This window comes from Lonchura striata, chromosome 4A, assembly GCF_050655825.1.
Source record: "Lonchura striata isolate lonStrDom1 chromosome 4A, ASM5065582v1, whole genome shotgun sequence".
NCBI lineage: Eukaryota > Metazoa > Chordata > Aves > Passeriformes > Estrildidae > Lonchura > Lonchura striata.
This window is the reverse complement of record NC_140742.1, coordinates 16,250,112-16,263,536: the sequence shown is the minus strand read 5'-3', so window position 1 is coordinate 16,263,536 and position 13,425 is coordinate 16,250,112. Positions and strand designations below refer to the sequence as shown.

The 13,425-nt window shown below is 50.6% G+C and overlaps 3 protein-coding genes across 10 annotated transcripts in view; 1 reads left to right on the top strand and 2 right to left on the bottom strand.

The window, feature by feature from the left end:
* The window catches only part of C4AH8orf48 (chromosome 4A C8orf48 homolog), a 429,052-nt gene that overhangs the window by 230,616 nt on the left and 185,011 nt on the right, over window positions 1–13,425 (top strand). The gene's annotated exons all lie outside the window — the stretch shown is intronic.
* The window catches only part of ARHGEF9 (Cdc42 guanine nucleotide exchange factor 9), a 198,906-nt gene that overhangs the window by 102,518 nt on the left and 82,963 nt on the right, over window positions 1–13,425 (bottom strand). The window contains exon 1 of one of the 8 annotated variants that reach the window (XM_021525298.4): window positions 4,117–4,256. The exons of 5 other annotated variants lie outside the window; for them this stretch is intronic. In XM_021525298.4, coding sequence (XP_021380973.1) covers window positions 4,117–4,125 — 9 coding nt within the window. In that variant the 5' untranslated portion in view covers window positions 4,126–4,256. Of the gene's footprint in view, window positions 1–296; window positions 439–4,112; window positions 4,257–13,425 lie in introns of those variants that run through there. 2 more of the 8 variants (XM_021525299.4, XM_085570743.1) reach the window with 2 other exon arrangements.
* Window positions 4,204–4,476, bottom strand: LOC144247115 (uncharacterized). Its single transcript, XM_077786580.2, has one exon. It carries the CDS (start codon window positions 4,474–4,476, stop codon window positions 4,297–4,299), a length of 180 nt encoding a protein of 59 aa, XP_077642706.1. The 3' UTR covers window positions 4,204–4,296.

The following is a 13,425-nucleotide window of genomic DNA, read 5'->3' as shown; positions in this document are numbered from 1 at the left end:
ACGATTCTCACGGCCAGCTGAGAAAATCCAGATAGGAAATGTAAAACACGGGAGCCTCCCTGGGAGAGAACATCATCCCGACAGGAGCACACGGCACGGCAGCACAGGACACACATGCAGGCAGGCACGGCACACGGAGCACTCCAGCTGAACACACAAACCGAGCACCACACCAAATGAAATGACAACACAGACAGGGGTTCTAGTCACAAACTGAAATCAAAGCAACCAAAAAAAAAAAAAAAAAACCCGAAGAAGCAAAACAACTTAAAAACAAACCAAAACAAAAAACTTACATGGATTTTTGGCAATTTTCCTTCAGACATTATACACAGCAGCTGGGCTGTGTACTGAATACCTGATCCAAAAAGAAATATAACCACATTATGCAAACAGATGGGGGCAGGAGTCAGGTGAACATGCAGCTCTTAATAACAGTCATCTACGGGCTGAGAAAGCACCTCTGCATCCCCACAGAAGGGCTGGCATCGGGGCAGATCTTCACTCCCTACACGGCAAAAGCCAGGGCTGTGCTGCTGCCATCCCGGGGGAAAAGCCAAATGGCAGGACAGGGCAGAGCCACCGCGTCACAGACCTCGGAGCTGTCCCATCCCCTCCAACTTGTCATGTGAGGTTTTAAACAGAGGTGGGAAATAGCCAGGGTTGGGGAGGAAGCCTTGAGAAACACGAAAGGAAAGCACTTTATATGCCTTAAAGACAGAGCATTAAAAGCGCCCTGCGGGCTGGACAAGCCGGGCTCATCCCGACACTTCAGCTTTCGGGGCAGCACCCGGAGAGGGGCACAGCTCCCTCTCCCCATGCCGAGGAGGGTGCCTGAATCTTCAAGACAGCGGATTGCTGCTCGGGAGGAATGGACTTTTTATGGACTGTGAGAAACGGGGTTGCTATGATACAGGCAGAGGCATTTTCATGAATCCTGTGGCAAATAACATTGAAGCCTGCTTAAGCAGACAACAGCAAGGCAGGTCTCCCATCACCCAGCCTCGGCAAACACGCAGCAGAAGCAGCGAAAGAGATTATATATGCATCACAAATATGCTTTTTGCAGACAAATTCGTATTCTTTTTCTTTGGGGCCTTATTTTCCAGAGGGTCAGCACTTTGATTCCTTTAAAGGAATAATCCCTCTGCCTCATTCCTGGGTCTGAGCATCCCCACACAGGTGAAGAAACCCAGGGGAGTCACGGGTCAGAAGCACCCCCAGGGACCCGAGTGTGACCCCGATGGTCCCACGGAGCTCCGGGACACGGAAAGCTCCAATCCCAGGGAATTTCACAGCTGCAAATGCCACCCGGAATGCTGCAGGCACAGTCCCTTAGTGGCACAGGGCTCTAGTGGGGACTGGAAGCTGCCAGAGCTCAGCATGGGCCGAGGCAGCTCGGCAGGACCGAGGGGCTCCCGCACGCCTGGAAACACCAAAGGGCAGCGGCCAAAATACAAAACTGGGGCTGGGGAAGGGCTGGAGAGGTGGTCACTGAGGCCTGGGGTGGGAAACAGAGAGCAAGCTGAACAAGCAGCCCTCGCTCACTCTTTCACCTCTCTCTTCCTCTCTTTTCCACCAAAATTCCAACTGGAAACCCAAGATAACGAGAACGGTGCTGCCACAATAACAAAGTTTTCTGCTGCCAACTTTTCCTATTGCTCTGCATTAACTTTCCTACTTTAACTCTACCAGCCTTCAGGAGGATAAAAGGCAAAAAGCTGTACTAAAATCACAGGAATTCTCCCCAGCACGTTCCGTGATGGGAAGAGCTCAGCTCCCGGCGCTCCCTCCCAGCAGCTGAGTGTGCACAGCCCCTCGTGCTCCCCATGCAGCCCCAGGGATGGAACCAGAGGGACCCTGCAAAAGGAGCCGTGGGGCATGGCAGGAACATCCACCACCAAACACACAAAATTCCCAAATATCTCCCCAGGAGTACGAGCTCTGGATCAAGGAATGCACCCAGGAAACCGCAGCAGGTGCTGGGCATTCCTCGTAGAAATCATATTGAAAGGTAAACCTTAGTGCCAGAGAGCCCTGAGAAAATAAACATTCAGGCACAGCCACGGCCCATTGTAACTCGCTGGTCAGTTTTGGGGTTGGGTTTTTGCTCATTTTTCCACCCTTTCTCCTCCAAATCCCTTTGTCGCTCAAGGCTGTTCCCCTGAGAGGATGATTTTGGCCGCTGTTCGATCAATTCCCTCTCCATGGTGATCTCAGCTCATTTATTACCTTTCCAGGAGATTCTGCAACCTATAAAACTAATGACATAGGATGGCCAACAGGCAAATAGAGCAAATTTCAGCTGTTTAACAACCCAAACCATCATCAGCATCAATTTTATTCCCTGGGTTCTTTTTGGGAAGAAGATTGACTCAGTCCCCTGTGAAGTGAAGCAGGCACCTCTTGCAGATAGCTACAAGTGAAGAGGGCAAACGGAGCCAGCAGGCACCGGAGCATCTTCCTGGGCTTGGATCCCTGCTCCTGCCCTTCCTCCCCACTAAAACTGCCCCATAACACTTTTGGGGATGATTGTTCCCACCCTGGAACTCAGAGAATTTTTTTTCTTTTATTTAGAGCTAAAAGCACTTTGCAAGTGCCAAATTTACGGGATTTAACTCCGTTTCTAATCATGCCACCATGGAAAAGCCATCGGCTCCCGAGCCCTGCTCGGCATTTAACTCCCAGCACACAAATCCCCACTGGGAAATAACTCCATGTCTCCATCTGTAACCTCCAGCTTTGTCTTTATCTATCAGTTACATGATTTTTTTTTTTTTCAGAGGACATCAAATAAACAATAGACAGCTGGAATAAGCATGGACAAATTAAATTATCAAGGCAATAAAATTCCAGTGACTATCAGCAAAGATAAAAACATTTTCAAACTGATATTTTCATTTGTTTTAAGCAATTCTGATTTTTCTAAAGGGTGAAATAATATATTTTAAAAATCCCGACGATCTTTAACAGAAGCACAGAACAGATACATATTTTCCAGAGGAAAAGGCATTACTCTTTTCAGATATTCCCTTTGTATCCTCTCCAAACTTCTCGTGCTGCCACTGGATCCCCCGCCAGCCCTGCTTGCAAGCTGTAAACATTGCAATTTCGGGCTAGAAGCACCTCTAACTGCTGGACACCTTTCCAGCAAGCCCATAATACACAACTTAGCACTTCATTTTCCAGAAAATCAATGTAAATAAAGTCACGCAAAGCAACCCATCTCAAAAGCTCGTTATCCTTGAGGTGGGCAAAGATTTTTCTTAGATACATTCCCCAAAATTTGATATATACACACATACATGAAAAAAACAAAAGCAAGACAAAATCACGTCTCTCTCGAAAATCAAAGCAAAACCCAACCCCTCCGTATCTGTTGCTTTAGCAAAGAAAAACAAAGCTTGCATTGCCCTTTCTCCCTTTGATCTTTCCTTCCCAATTTGCAGAGACAGAAACCACGTACAACCAGAATAAAAACCCAGCAGGTTATGTTTTGGTGCCTCTCACATCTCTAAAAAAGGAGCTGGGTTACATCATTGTGGACATAGAATTTGGAGGTTTTGGGGCTGAATCTTCAGAAATCAAATCAGATCATCAAGGCAGCATAAATAAATACAGTAAGTAGAATTTCTCTATTTCTCCTTTTTTTTTTTTTTCTTTTTTTTTTTTTGTGGCTGAATAGTTATTTTAGCAAAGATTTAATCCTTTAATAGGATTTCTCAACCACCACCCTCCCCCCTAAAAAATGCCCATAGCTCGATTCCATTGCACACAGCAGCACCTCTCACCTGGCACCTACATGGTTACTCTCACAGACATTGCACATTAACTGCTTGCTAGAAATCACACACAAAATGACTTATTATTAACTTGAGCCTCTATTTCAAAGGAAAGCAAAACAACACAGCCAGCGCTCACCACAGACAGATCATTTTCACTCTGCTGCTGCCTAAAGAAGCACAGCTCTGTCTCGCTAGCACAGAACCACGGAGGATTGGATTGCCATTATTATTATTTATCCCATTTAAAACCCCGGCAAAAGCAGCTACACTTACAGGCATACTTAAAAGACAAGACATGACAAAAGATTTAGGGAGAGATAATAATACCAACGTCATACATATCACAGCGAGGCCATGTTGAAGCTCAACGCGTTTCCCCCCTCAGTAAGAAATCTCTCTCTCTCTTTCTCTCTCTCTCTCGCCTTTCTCTCTCTCTCTCTCCCGCTCGTGCTCTCTTGTTGAATTGCTAGTGGTAGTAGTAGCCCCCAACAGCTCAGGAGAAAAAATCCATTTAACGAGTGCCCAGGAAGAACATGAGTATGACATTCACAAGCAATAGCACCACAATCACTGCAAAAACGACCACCGTTTGAACATCCAAGGTCATGGTGCAATGCAGAACACTGTAGTGTTCGAGGTGTGGGGCTGGCAGATTTGGAGAAGTCAACCTCTGCTCTGTAAGACTGTCCATACATCCACCATGCTAGAATAGAGGAGAAAACTGTTCCTGGTTTTGGGTTGGTTCGTAATGCTTTGTGCTCTGCCTTTAGTTTCTCCCCTATCTGCTGTCTCTAGCTCATTCTGAGCCCGCTAAGTGAAGCATCATCACAACCAGTGAGCACTCGGGATGCAAAATCCTTCCTTTAGGAAAAGAGCGAGCGCTGTCTGCAAGCTTCTCTCTCTGTCTCGTCCCCCCTCTCTCTCCGGCTCTCTCCCTCGCTGGCTGCCTCGCTTTTTAATTCGTCAGGCCAGTGCAGATACGGAGCCCGTGTGAGTGTGACAGCTCTGCAAGCTGCTGCGGCTGCATCCCTCGGAGCGAGGCGGACCCTGGCGCATACTAATCAGCTCCAGTGACCAGGCAGCGACGGCATCCTGGCTGTCACTCAAACGCAGAAGGAAGCGCTGGCTCCATAAATACGCGAGGCTTCCGCCCGCCGTGACAGCGAGCGCCACGCAGCCGCGGCTCTGCCCCGCGCTCCCGGGGCGGCGCGGATGCTCCGGCCGGGCGGCTCCGAGCGGCTCCGGGCGGCTCCGAGCGGTTCCCAGGCGGCTCCGAGCGGCTCCGAGCGGTTCCCAGGGGTTCCCAGGCGGTTCCCTGGCGGTTCCCTGGCGGCTCCCAGCGCTCCGAGCCGCGCACATCCCGCTCCGCACCGCCCCGGGATGCGGCTGCCCTAAAAGCGCCCTGGAAAACACAGCCCCGAGAGCCGCGGCTGCTGGGAGCCCGCTCGGAGATGGGAGGGGAGCAGGAGCAAAGCGGCCAAAATAACAAAAAGGCAACTCGTGGTAACCTGGGGATTCGCTGTGAGGCTGAAATGTGGGACATGGGCAGGGGGGATCACGTTTTAGCTCTGTGCAATCGTTCTCCCATCACGAATCCTATAACCTCTCCCCTCAGTACTGCGCTGGCTGTCTCCACCTAAGAGTTAAACTGAATTCTGACTCTACAGACAGAGATCTATAAAAGCGGGGGGGAGGACAGATGGAGAACCTTTATTCCTTCTGCAGCAGCCAGAAATGCTCATTCCTACATTAAAATCACACACACACACGCTCAGGGTTTATGGTCCAGGTGCCAGGTGCTATCTCAAACCCCATCTTAGCTCCCAGAACCAGCAGGTACCTCAGAGAGGCATCACAACGCACACAGAGCAGATACACTCAGCTGGAAAAAGCAAATGATTTTCCAGACAAAGACAAATATAGAAATGCTGCCAATGCATATGCATAATGCACTAAAATGTGCATCCGGGGGCTGAGCACGGCACCTTCCAGGAAAGCTGCGCCTCCGAACGTTCCCACACAGACACGAGGCCAACAGGCACCACACAGCACCTCATGTGTGCTCCTGCAGCAAAATCTGGGGAGGACTTCCATGTCTAAGCCTGGCCAGCTTCAAGTTTTACCCTCAGCCCCAGCACCAAGGGCAGCCTGTCCTGCAGTGTCCTTCCAGGGCACCAGCGTTTGGGGAAGGGCAGGGGGTGATGCTCCTGCCCCAGCTCACCACTCACACCAACACCAAACCCAGCTGCTTCATGCAAGGCTTGGATTCATTTTCTTTCTGTGCCAGAGGGCTCCCTCAAAAACAGGAGGGTCCTGTGTCCACCCCAAACACCATCAAGGGAGAGACCATGTCATTACTGAGTCATCACAGGGTCTCCCTCGATGGCCTCCTGGTTTGTGCCACACCAACACTCAGCCAGCACCATCCTGCTCATTTCTGAGCAGCTCTGGAGCACGTGCAGGCTGTGATGCATTTGAAGATGCAGAGGGTGGGTTCTGGTGAGCAGCGTTATAAACTAGAACAGTTTGGGTTCCTTAGGTGGGGTATTTTGGGTGGTAAGTGCCAGCCAGAGGCATCTGAGGCCCCTCTCCATCCAGGCAGGGAGCTTCTCATTCAGGAGGACAGTGCAAAGCTTTTCTTCACCTGTAAATCACAGGAAGCTGCTTAAAGCTGCCCCAGGCTGCCCCGTTAGCACACAAGCCAGGCTGGATGCAGGTGATGGATCTGCTTCATCCCCACTTCCAAACCTGCATTTTCAATCAAAGATCCATTTTTAGGATAGCCACTCTGTCTGATGTCATTTTAGACTAATCAGAATAGCAAACACAGAATGATTCAGGTTGGAAGGGACCTTGGAGATCATTTAGCTCCAACATGTAATAGATGTGGAATATTTATTATTATTGCTACCATCCTTTCCCAAAACAACACAGGCAATTTTCCAAAACATAAACCTGAACTTACAACGACAGCCAGGAAATTCCAGCTTCAGTCTCAGAAGCAGCAACGACTTCCCCAAAACACACAACCAGCCTGAATTCAGAGGGATTTTATGGCCAGTTTATCTTTTCCTCTGAACTGCAGCAAGCACAGAGGGAGCCTGTGTGTGGAGCCCAGAGGAAATGTTAGAAGAAGCCCGGTGGAGATGTTCTGCTGGTCCACATCCCCCCAGGGCCTGGAGACCCTCAGCAGGCACAGCCCATCCCTGGCTCTGTCTCCTGGAAGCGCCAGCGAGGTTTCGAGGCAGAAGCCCTGAGGCTTTGCAGGGGAGGCAGAGCAGGGCAGGGGGAGCAGCAGAGGCTGGGAAACCTCCAGAACAAAGGTGCACACCTCACACATGCTCACTAACCACTTCCGGAGCCCAACGGGAGGCTTTGCTGCCAGCACCGAGCCTGCCAGGGCTGGGGCTGCCATTCTGCAGGAGCTGAGCCACTCAGAGCGCGGGGGAGGGCACGGATTACAAACAGAGCCACGGAGCCGGCCCCTCCTGGGCTGCCGGCCCCAAAACCCGAGCCACGGGAGCCACGGGGGGCTCTGGGGACCCCACTGCTGTGCTCCTGCCCTGGGGAGCCCGGGGGATGCTGCACCCGGGAGATGCTGCACCCCGAGGGATGCTGCACCCCGAGGGATGCTGCACCCGGGGGATGCTGCACCCCGGGGGATGCTGCATCCCGGGGGGATGCTGCACCCCGAGAGATGCTGCACCCCGAGGGATGCTGCACCCCGAGGGATGCTGCACCCCGAGGGATGCTGCACCCCGGGAGATGCTGCACCCGGGAGATGCTGCACCCGGGGGATGCTGCACCCCGGGGGATGCTGCACCCCGAGAGATGCTGCACCCCGAGGGATGCTGCACCCCGGGGGATGCTGCACCCGGGGGATGCTGCACCCGGGGGATGCTGCACCCGGGGGATGCTGCACCCAGGGGATGCTGCACCCCGAGGGATGCTGCACCCCGAGGGATGCTGCACCCGGGGGATGCTGCACCCCGAGAGATGCTGCACCCCGGGGGATGCTGCACCCGGGGGGATGCTGCACCCCGGGGGATGTTGCACCCCGGGGGATGCTGCACCCCGAGGGATGCTGCACCTCGGAGAGGCTCAGCCGCAGCATACCCCTCCCCAGCTGAAACACCCCCTAAAAGATCAGGCTGGAAAGGCTCGGGTGCCTCACCTCACCCAGGGACAGGTTTGGGGCTCCAGAGGAGGCTCTGTGTGTGTAACAGCATCACAAACAGATTTACTGCAGAGAAGCGTCTATTTAAATTATATTCACACCATTCCCAACAGTACTCGCTGCTTTATATAATTTCCCATGCTTTCTGCGTGCGCAAAATGTTAATTTTACTACGAAAATGGATGGTACCTTCTCTTAGAAGCCTTTTTGATAAAGCACACCTACACAGCAGGGGTTTACATAAAACCACGGTGAAGTTGAACTTCATGGAATTCTTCCTGGGAAGTTTGGTGTAAGGTTCTGTACAGAGCGAAAGGAGGAACGGGAAGATTTGTACCAGTTACATAAAACACCACTCCGTGCACAGAAGGTGCAGGGCTCCAGGAGCCTCGGGGATTGCGGTTTGCGCTGCAGGATCAGCCAGGGCTTGTGCGGGACCAGAAATGAGGTTGGAATTTCAGCACGTGTGCGGAGGGACAGCAAGCCAGGGAGGCAGCGGGGCTCCAGCTCCCATCGCACCCATCCCATGGACACGGGAATCCTGGACACCCGCACAGCAACCACAGGGGCCCTACACTGCCACGAATTACCAGGCAGGAACTCTGGAGCAAGCCAAGGAGACGCATGATGCCAAATCCTCCCGTGCGGTACACTCCAGCTCAGCCTTGTGCCCACGTCTCCCTCCAATGGATGGCTCCAGTAATTAGCACATCCCGCTCCTGCAGCTCGGCAAACGCAGTGTAGTAGATAGGGACAGGCGAACGGAAGATCTCGGGATGTGACGGAAAGCAAGACCCTTCCCCCTCACCCTGCAATATGTTATCCATTAACCCCAAGACATGCAACCCCACCTAACTCAATCGTTTTCCACTCCTTACTAATCCCAGAAGACCCTACCCTTCTTCTTTTGACGTAGCAAAGTCCCCCTAGACTATTTAACCCCATGAGAGAAGATAATAAATGCCATTTGACCATCCACCACGTTGGTGTCTGTGCATGTCTGTGGCCCGAGTAGCCTGGGTGAGACCAGGCTGCCGTGCTGTTCCTTGCAAGCAGGTGGCCTTGCCTTCCCCTGAAGGCAACAGGCAGCTGGGATTTGGGGCTGGAATGTTTACAGCTCCTCGATTCCCCATGCAAGGACAGGTCCCAGCCCACAGGACAGTCCAGGGGCATGGGGCTGCGCACGGTGTCAGCTCCAGTTCCCTGTCCTGCTGTGGATCCCTGTGCAGAGTAACGACCTCCACTCTGGGACAGGCAGAGTGAAATGATTTAATTTAGATGCCTAACCTTGGAAGAGGAAACTCAGACTAAAGATTGTGTCATAATTACAAAGGAAGATCATGTTTTCATTATGTTGCATTTCCTACTGTTAAGACTAACTGAAGCCTGACATGAAGAAATGTCAAACCACACACACAAAATAAATCAGACAGACTCCTGAGAGGCAGTCTGGAGAGTTAGATGCTCCTGTGGCAAGGACTTGTACCCTGCTGGGTTTCATTTAGACTGGTCAGGGCTCTACCTCATCACAAACAATTCCAATTGACTGTGAGGTGCAGAGTCCTGTCCCAACACACCAGCTCCACCTTCTATTACCTGGGAAAATGAGCCACTAAACTCTTATCCTTAATTAACCAGAGAATTCTACCAGAGCTCACCCTAGGTCTGGGTCCATGTGGTGGAAAAATCTCTCCTCCAACCTGTGCCTTCAAAAAAAAGCTCAGCAGACTCTGTTGTTCAGTCTCAAGGCAGTTTATTGCAAGTTATGTAAAAGATTTTCTTCTGGGGCTGTTGTGGTTTGCTCACAGCTCAGGCAGAGGCACACACACACCCTGACATCCTCTCTGACCCCGACTGCTTCTTCTCTCCCCACCAGGGCTGCTGCTCTCTTTTATATGGTACATTATGTGTGACATGGTTACAGTTTTTCCCAATGCCTATTACCTATATTAAATGGTGCTTTTCTATCTTTTATATGGTACATTACGTGTTACATGGTTACAGTTTTTCCCAATGCCTATTACCTATATTAAATGGTGCCTTTCTACTCTAAACCAATCTGTGAGTGCCAACATCACCAAGAACATGGAGGTGAGGAAGGAGAAAGAGGGAGGACAGGGCAGGCCCAAATCCCTCCATCTTAAAACCTCTGACCGCCATGTACAAAACCAAAACTCCCCTGTACAGCACTCAAAAATTCTTCCCTTCACTTTGTGACTACTTCTACTCTAATATCTAAACTTTTGTGATTTCTTGTTCTTCCTGCAAGGTTGGTAAATCCTTCCATGGTTCAAACCCAAAATCACAGCTGTTTCCAGCTGCCTGCCAGGGTCCCAAATGCTTCTGACCTGGGCCCAGAACATCCAAAAATGTCTGAGGGACATTTTGAGTTCCGACAGAATTCCAGCCATGCCGCTGTAGGAAGTGGTGTGGCAGGGCTCTGGGATGGGACAGGAGGAGCCCAAATCTGCTGCCCCTTGGCCAAAGGAGTTAAGTCTCAGTGAACGGGGGGAAATTTCACACAAACCAGTATGGGTCGTAAATCTGAGCAGGAATAAAATTGCTAAATAAATAAATAAAATTAAATGCATGGCCAAGGGGAAAACATTGCTGGTGACTGCCAGCCCCAAACTGCTTCAGCTCCTCTGTACTCCTGCCTGGAGCACAAGTTCCACCCCAGAGCTTTGTGGCACACTGAGGGAAGTTTTAACTTCCCAGCTGAATTAATCCTGCCCCCAAGAAGGAACAGGCAGCCGTGGTAGCCAGGGGTGTGTGAGCACCATTCTGCTCCTCCATTCCCAGTGTCCTGTGCTCACAAACCTTGCTGTGACACTGGACACCATGGGGGGTGACTCACAGACTCCAGCAGAGATTATAAGAAAACCATTAAATTTTTTTTTCCTAAATCTAGGCAGGAATTAAACTCAGGGTTTCAGAGATTAAAGGCCAGTGAGATTATGATTATGTTTCCAAAAAGGAGGATTTCCTTAAGCTGGGAGTTGCCTCTTTTTCTTTTCTCTTCATGAATGACTGACAGAGCCCTCTTTTCCATCCTGGGCCAGATGGGAGGCACCAGCCTGTGAGCTGCAGAGCTGCTGCAAAGGGCAGATTTTTTCCTCAAAAACCTCCATAATCTTTCATGTTTATGGAATGGCTTTATGGGAAGCTTTAAAAATCCCCAAACACCTAAAATTTCTTACCCAAACTGCAAAATGGAGGAATACCTGTAGAGACTTGGACTTGGGCCTAATTTTGGCTGTGAAAAATCAGATTTCTAGTCACCCAGAGTTCCTTGCCTGTCCACTCCATCCCTCAAATGAAAAGCTTCCTCACTGTCCACATGAACTTAGGACTTTTTTCCTCTTTCTAAAGGACTGCATAAGTTGAGAGCCAGCAAAGCAGTGGAGGGGGAGACAAGGTGGATGTGGGAGAGAGCAGGGAAGGACCACATGCCACAAGATGCCCTTGTGGCAAGGCCAGGAGTGCTGGAAAGAGAAGAAATTAAGCTCCTAAGGCCACTTTGCAATGTTTAGAGCACAGAGGGTGCTGCTGGAGGTTGAATTCAGCTGCACCTGCATGACCACCTGGCCAAGAGCTGCACAAAGCTCAGAGGCCACAGGGAAGGACCCGAGCATCTCTGGGTCGCTGCTCCAAGATTCCATGAAAAAACCCACAAGAATTCCAGCAGAAGATGGGCAGCAGCTGAGCCACAGCAGCAATGTCCCCATGGAATCAGTGCCACAGCTCCTGGGACACTACACAGACCCTGCTGAAATGGCACAGAGAGCCTGTCTGGGGGGCTGAGTCCATTGTGCTCCTCTGGATTGCAGTGAGAACAAAAAAATCTCCTGTTTTTAAGTTAACTTGAACTTAAAGCATTAAGACAGACTAAAATCTCCTGCCCCTGGCAATGGTGTTGAGAGTGCTTTCTGCTCTCTCTGCATCTACTGCACACTCCAGCCTGCACTCCAGAAACATCTTCAGACTCCCAATGGTGAAAAAAGAAGATAAACCTGCCTCAAATCCTGCAGAAATCAGATGTGGTAACACCAATTACCCTGGTCACAGAGAAAGACTTCAGGGGCTGAGCAAGTTCTGTTTAAAAGGACCCATCCAATTCAGATGCTCGTTTCAACCTTATGTAAGTTCTCCTTGTCTGAAAAAAAACCCAGCTCCTGGCCTAAAGGAACACAGAGACCTTTACTCCTTAATTTCATTACTCAGCTTTTAGGCTCACTGTTGAGCCTGGAAAAAAGTAAAGAAAACAAAGCACAAACTGCAAAAAAATAAAAGCCACATCCACTCCTTGGGGGAAGGCAAGTGCTCCCTCCAGGCAATCTGACAGTAAATTGCAGAATCTTCACATCAGCACATGTCTGGGCAAAGTGGTGTGTATGAAACAAAAAAAATTACATGCTAGAAACTGAATTCTGAATTCTGAATTCAGGGTCGGTGTCACCCAGAGAAATTCAGCTGCACAGGCACAGGGAAACTCTCTGGCATGAAATCAAAGGGTGCATTTCAGCACCTGCAGGGGAATGAGGACAAAAAGCAATCGGCCAGAGCTCCCTGCAGCCTCCTCACCCCCCTCCTGAGACACTTGGCTCTGGCTTCCCTGGGCTTCTCCTTGTCAAGACACTGAGAAAAGGAAAAACCATCTCATTAAGAAGCTGACCCACGGGTCTCATGTTCTTCACACAAATTAACCCAGAGAATTGGATGTGTTTCATAGAAATCATTTTCTCCCCCTCTCTCTGCCTCCCAAAAAAAAGGAGAGGGAACAGCCTATTGAATCTGGCACTCTTTTAATGAAGAAAACAGTGCAAGCCAACCTAATGAAGTAGGAACTCCAGATGGATAGCAGTAGGTGTATGAATAGAACATAGCGCGCTCATTTTTATCAGCAATATCAGCATTAAAAAAGAAGTTTAGAGCCTTTCTCTACTTTTTTTTTCTTTTTCCTTTCAGGTGAATGCCAGTAAGCTCCATTCCCTCTCCCAGCTCAGTGGGATTTCTTGCAGTGAGAGTGAGCACAGGCTGCTGCCTTCCAGGAACAACCAGCACTGCCCTCCTGCACCTCGTGACAATGTGTGGGACAGCCAAGGGGACACTGGCCATGCCAGAGGGACCCCAGCCGTGCCAAAGGGTCCCTGGCTGTGAGGGATGACAGGGACAATCCCCCTGTGTGGGACACAGCTGCACACACAGGCACAGGATGGCACCTGGTGCTGTGCTGGCTGCTGCAAGCAGCACATTGGCAGTTCTGTGCTGGTGATCAGCAGCTCCAAGGGGAAAATGCAGTGGGGTGGAGCTGAGGTTTGCTGTGCTGCCTGGAACCCAGCCCTGCAGGAGTGCTGAGTGCTTCAGGTGCTGCCTGAAACAAGCAGGCAGGGAAGGTGTGGTGCAGTTCACCGTGTGCCCAGCGTTATCCTGGGTCACATCCCAGGAATTCTGCACTGTGGC

Excerpts from the sequence above, each read along its gene's own strand:
- LOC144247115 (XM_077786580.2), bottom strand. The coding sequence starts at position 4,476 with ATGGACAGTCTTACAGAGCAGAGGTTGACTTCTCCAAATCTGCCAGCC.